The sequence below is a fragment of the Acanthopagrus latus genome, chromosome 14 (genome assembly GCF_904848185.1).
Source record: "Acanthopagrus latus isolate v.2019 chromosome 14, fAcaLat1.1, whole genome shotgun sequence".
NCBI classification, from domain to species: Eukaryota; Metazoa; Chordata; class Actinopteri; order Spariformes; family Sparidae; genus Acanthopagrus; species Acanthopagrus latus.
This window is the reverse complement of record NC_051052.1, coordinates 11,035,162-11,041,161: the sequence shown is the minus strand read 5'-3', so window position 1 is coordinate 11,041,161 and position 6,000 is coordinate 11,035,162. Positions and strand designations below refer to the sequence as shown.

General features: G+C 38.8%; 1 protein-coding gene across 2 annotated transcripts in view; it reads left to right on the top strand.

Annotated features, from left to right (window-relative positions):
* The first annotated feature begins 483 nt into the window (after positions 1–483).
* The window catches only part of LOC119032871 (gamma-secretase activating protein), a 38,677-nt gene continuing 33,160 nt past the window's right edge, over positions 484–6,000 (top strand). For both annotated transcript variants that reach the window (XM_037122488.1, XM_037122487.1), the window contains exons 1-8: positions 484–813; positions 2,082–2,152; positions 3,213–3,269; positions 3,945–4,014; positions 4,312–4,359; positions 4,447–4,535; positions 4,956–5,025; positions 5,917–5,966. In XM_037122488.1, coding sequence (XP_036978383.1) covers positions 726–813; positions 2,082–2,152; positions 3,213–3,269; positions 3,945–4,014; positions 4,312–4,359; positions 4,447–4,535; positions 4,956–5,025; positions 5,917–5,966 — 543 coding nt within the window. In that variant the 5' untranslated portion in view covers positions 484–725. The remainder of the gene's footprint in view (positions 814–2,081; positions 2,153–3,212; positions 3,270–3,944; positions 4,015–4,311; positions 4,360–4,446; positions 4,536–4,955; positions 5,026–5,916; positions 5,967–6,000) is intronic.

The following is a 6,000-nucleotide window of genomic DNA, read 5'->3' as shown; positions in this document are numbered from 1 at the left end:
TCTCCTCTGATTAACTAGTCATTTGAGTTAAAATAAACTTATGTATGTTTTTACTGATGCTGAACTTTTCAGTTTTGCTCATGTTATTGATTTGAACGTCTTATTTGCGTTTTAATCATTTGGGTGAAAATGAAAACCCTTTTCACGGCAGACATTTTCACTGGTCAAAGCAGGTCACTTTTCACACATTAAGGCTTCTGTAAAGCTCACATTGTTAATTCCAGGGCTTCCAGTTCAACACATTTAGCAGCAGTTGATGGTCACCAGTCGGACACAAACCACCGAGGCCCCGCAGTGTTACAGTCTGGTAGTCACAGGTGTGACACCAGTGTGGCGGGCCTGGGATCAGTCATTCAGCGGGGCGATGAGAGATTCCAACGCGCTGGACTGACGCTCTCCTCGGCCTATGGGAGCGAACCTGCTCCCCGAAGAGGGAGGAGCCACGAGCTGTGACAACATGACATTTCCGCGTGTCAACAAAGTTTCTGAAGGCAGAAAGAAGGAGAAGAAGAAGTAGTCAGGCATGTGCATATATCAAGCGCCCAAAGTTTAACATGTAGACTTTCGGTCACATGATGCGCAAGCAGAAACCAGCTGCGAGGTGCCGCTGCCTCTTCCCAAGGAACCGAAACACGAACGAAGCATTTTGTAAGCAGGGAGGTCTTTTTTGTTTGTGTTTGTTTTTGTAAGAGAAAGGAAAAAAAACTGAAAGCTAAAGTTTACACATGCTGAAGTTAAAGCCAAAGTTTGACCTGCACAGAGATGTGGTGTCCGATGTCCTCAGGAAGGAGGCGTCCGTCTGCAGGGTGGAAGGTGAGGCGTTCAGGTGTCAACGGTCAACGGCTTTTGCACTGTTAATTTGCTAACGTACACAACTGGACAGTTAGCTTTGACAGATAGTTAGCTAAAAGTGTCTCGTTTGAGTTCAGCCATTCACCGTCGTTTCTACAGAATATTGAGTCAGTTGAACTGTTTTAGCATTACGTTTATGTATCAAGAAACAAAAGGCATGATATTCCTCATAAAGTCAGTTTCTGGGATATAAGTTAGCTTGGTGTGTCGTCTAGCTTTAGCTTCAAAATAAAAAAACTTTGAATTCTAAAGTTCTTAGCTACCATGACTTAATGCGTAGTGGCCAGTAGCTGGCGCTCTTTACTCTAGTTTCCTCTCTAAATGCTACAATAGAGATAAGCTGTAAAGAAAGCAATGAATTTGACAGTTGACTTGCCTTTTAAACCCACTACAGATGGAGGAGAGTTTCAAATTGAAAGACAAGATACATAAAAAGACTGTAGAAACTTGGATAAATAAAGGTGCTTTATGTAGTTTTGGGAAATACATTTTAATCAGAAGAGAAAGATCTTCATTGACAGATTTTTCTTGTACACCTAACCCAACCGAAATTGTGTTCATGACTGAATTAACAAAGTGACCTTAAAGGACAACACATTTTCATACCGTTTTACTTTGTTTATATATGGCGCACCCTGCCAACTTTCTAGCTTCAAACAGTGTTCTGGGGACCTTATTTTCTCTGAGAACAGCTTATTTATTCAGTTATGGAGGGGAATACAGTAAACAATAAGACTCTGAGTTTCCATTTCTTCAAATCTACGTAGTGCCCCTTTGATACCATAACACATCTGTAGTTGCATGATAACAACCTTTATTTGATTCAGTCAGAAAAAATGCACATGAACTAAATGGAATATAGTTATCTGTTGAAAACACGCTGAAAAGAATGACTAATCGTACTTTTGCGGGACAAAATATCATGCAGATACTAAGCAATGAAATGCCTGGTGTAACATTTACAGAAATCAAACCACTTCCTGCTGAGTACACAGAGATAATATGTGAACGGAATGTGTTGAAAGAGATGCATGACAATGGTGGTTATCCAGGCATCTCTCTGTGTCTCATGACATTAATATTACATAACACAGACTCCTGCCGAATAATTCACCTACACATCTGGGCACTTTTCATGCAACTCAACATACACTGGAAACACACCATATTCTTACTTAGATTAACAGCTGAGAAGGTATGTCTTCACTACAGTAATGATGTGTCTGCAGAATACTCTGGAGCAGTCGACACTCGTATCCTGAACATTGAGAGAGATGGGAGCATCCTCTTCTGCTGGAAGGTAAGTCCACGGTGACAGCACTGCATACCAAGTGTTTGTTATGCTGAGTGTACTCATGAAGTGAGTGTAATTATCCTAATCCTTTTAAATTCAGCACTCCTTCCAGTTTAGTTTGGAGTCACATTATACTGCTTCTTCACTGTTGCCGCCTTTTCATGTGCATCATCTTGTCTTTTTTTGTTCAACTATGCTTTGGATTTCTATACCACTGTTCTGTATATTATGTGTAACTTAAAATACACAAAATAGTCTATTTTTTCATTTCACCATTATAGTTTCCTTTTAACATGGCTGTATTTTATGCACCATGTGGTAGAATTTTCTCACAAACAAAGTGTTCCTCCCTTTCTTTTTACCATTTTCTGATGTAGCTTTCTCTAGATATAACATTATATGCACACTTAAAACCAAACTATTCAGTATGTGCTTGCCCCAGTCATCCCTTATAAGTTATAGTGAGAAAATATATTAAAAAAATAACAAATAATAAAATAATAAATAATAAAATATTTGAATCCCAGCTGCCACTTTTTGTCTCAAACATTCATCATCAAATGAAAAAATTTTTTCTCTATAATTCTGCTCGACATATTTTGTGTTTTTGGAAACCTCGGAATCCTTGCTGGAATTTGAAATAAAGTTCTGTGAGTTGAAGCATGCCTCTCAACAACATACATTTTTAATGATAGACCCGCCACAGAGTGGTTTTAGGAGGTTAAAGGCAGTGTGCAGCCTAAGAAGATGAAATAATCTCTTTCTCAGTGCAAGGTTCACAGATTTACACATGTGTGGCTGTGCCTCGGATTTCAGAGTCAGCTTCCTTTTCTTTTAAATCTTCTGAACCATAAAAAGTGGGAGTGGTAAGTCGCTGGTTTTCAAATCCAGCAGGTGAAGTTGGGATTATCGACAAGGTCAGGCGGGGTAATGATGAGGTCAAGCATGACGTTCCATACATATCAATGTGGCAGGAGACACCAGTGGGAACTGGATTAGGATTATCTATCTTTGTAGTGTGATTGATTTAATGGCCTTATAAGAGCATCCTATTCTGTTTTTATAGGGTGCAACAGGGACCACAAGGATTGGAAAATATGACCCCAACAATAAACAGAATAAGGTATTGTGTGCGTGTCCAATGTCCCCCTTTCATTCACTGAAAAGTTGCAGCAATTAATTGATTAAAGGTTCACTATGTAGTTTGATCCAAAGAGAAAGATCTTCACTGACTTGTTTTTTTTTTTTGTTATGCCTTAACCATCGAAATAAAGACAACACTCTTTGTTTTCATGACTGAATAAACTGATTAAACAAACTGTCATTAAAGGACAACACAATTTAATACTGTTTATATAATCACCTCATTAATTTGTAAATAGTAAAATTCTAGGTTTGAATTCCTTCTCCAAAACTACATACAGTAGTGCCCATTTAATATTATATGATTGACTATAAATCAATTGCCAATTTTGACAATCTGTTCAACTTTTCAGTCATTTTTCAAGCAAAAATGTTAATGTTTCGCTGGTTCCAGCATCTTGAATATAAGGATTAACTGCTTTTCTATTTAATAGATGAAAGTAATTAAAAAGCAATTTGAAAACCTCATTTGGGCTCTGGGAATTGTGATTAACATTTTTCAAGTTTTTGACATTTTATAAATCAATTCATTATGCGGTTAACTGTAAAAGTAATCAATTAATCAATAGTTGCAGGCCTACTTAAGTGCTTCAGATTTTGCTTTCACGTTTCCGTGTTAGTTTGTTTCCATGCGGCTGTGTTTTCTCTCCAACAGCTCCTGTACACGTTTGACAAGCAGGTGTGTGTCAGCAGCTGTTCCTTGAACAAGGAGGAGACACTGTTAGGTGAGCCTCTGTAATGTACAGATAATGAAACACCACAGCAGACATTGTTAGGAATACCACGTTCAGGCAATTAAGTGAGAAGTTCATTCAGCTCGCTGTGAGCTGCCAAATTCACCCCTGTAAGGTTACTACTTTGCACCGTGGGGAGTGATATGAAGGTTTCAGACACAGTTTGGGTGCAGATTATTGACTGTAGTGGTGCTGAGTAACTGTTAAAAAAAGAGTGATATAGTGTGGTCTCTGTAAATATCTGTAAATGAAGTCACATGACACTGTGCCTTTTTTCCCTTCTCTCAGCTGTCAGCTTGGCACAAAACACCAGCGGAGAGGAGCGCCTCAAACCAAGTAACGTTCACTGCCATTTTTCAGCATTTTTAATCTTTCTGGTCACATACTCATGTCACTTTCCTCCCATATTCTGTCTGCCTTCAGTATCCAAGTGTCTAACTCTCCTGATTGAGATCCAACCCATCAACAACACTAAAGTCCTCAAGGCGGTTGACTGCAGGGTCAAAGTGCAGGTAGAGTTTATGTGTGCTGCCTTGGCCACTTTCATGTGGGTTTTACTGCAGCCACGAGCTGATATTGCAGTTATGGAGCAGTGGAGCTTACAGTGTTCGAGTGCCATAGTTTATTTATTTTACAAGCTTGCTGAAAGTGCACTGGCCTGTAGTTGCTATAGTCTTTCTTTTTCTGTTATGTCTTTTTTTTTTCGACAGAGAAATATTATACATGTTTTTTTTAAGAAGCCACTGTGCCTGGAACCCATTTTACTCCTCACTGTTGGTTGCTCGCCATTTGCCACACTACAAATTTGAGCATGCCAGGCTTGTTTGAGGCCTGTGTTAAAATATGAATATCGGCAAATAGATTTCTCCATCTGGTGACTGTTAGAAACTGCTCATTCGTATGCTGACTCGTGTTTTCTGTGGCTTCCCTAGTTCCTCCAGTCAGAAGCTGACAAGAGATCAATACTGGAGAGCCACCTGCTGCTGCTGACTGAGGACGGATGTGAGTCTTTGCAGCCTTATGCTCGTCTGTCTGTGAGTGTGGGCTGTGTGTCTTTAATCTGCCACAACACGGAGCAGTACATTTTAGAGAGAAATATACTGGAATTTGACAGTTGTAGAGGAAAAAACGCAGTTCTACAGAATTAACATTTCATTGTGTCATATTCATCATATGGTGCACATTTGCTTATCTATGGTATAGAATTCTACTTTTTTTTGCTATTCAAGTCCATATCAAGTTTAAGCTTCCATCCATTATTCCCGAAGAAATTGATGAAGATGTTGAAACCTCCATTCACATTTTGTTGAAAGCTGTTCAGTAGTTTTTGTGTAATTCTGCTGACAAACTTAGGAGGTTATTGAGGGGTTGATGGCCTAGAAGTCATATGATATGGCAGTGTTGTACAGAGTCAAGCCATGCTGGAGTAAAAGGACATATATTGTGATAAAATATGGTAATATAGTAAAATGAAAGTCACCTATAAAGATAGTACTTAAAAGTCTTAAAGTAACTGTAAATAAATGTAATTAGATAAGTATCAAAAGTAACTTTCTGGCAATTAATGTACTTAAGTAACAAAAGCGCATATATTGTATGTACAGTGCATACTATTTACAAGGGATTGACTAAGTGTCACCCTTGCTGATTATCAGATCCGAGCAAACAACCAACAAACGGGCGCAGGTGAAAACATAACCTCCTCGGCGGAGGTAATAATAATTGTGTAATGCAGTAGACCGTAAAAGCTTTGAGATGATTATCTTGTGCAGCTGTTGCAACCCCAATCGTGACATAGCCATGAAATATTGTAAAATTATTTTTAAAGCCATATGACCCAGCCCTACATTGGATATTGTTGTAGTTATGCATGGTTATCTTTGTGTATTCCAGATGTGGATCTCTACCATGTCCTGCTGACGAGACAGGAAGGTTACAGAGTGGTAAGTTGGACTCTACATTTCACACATTTCTCAT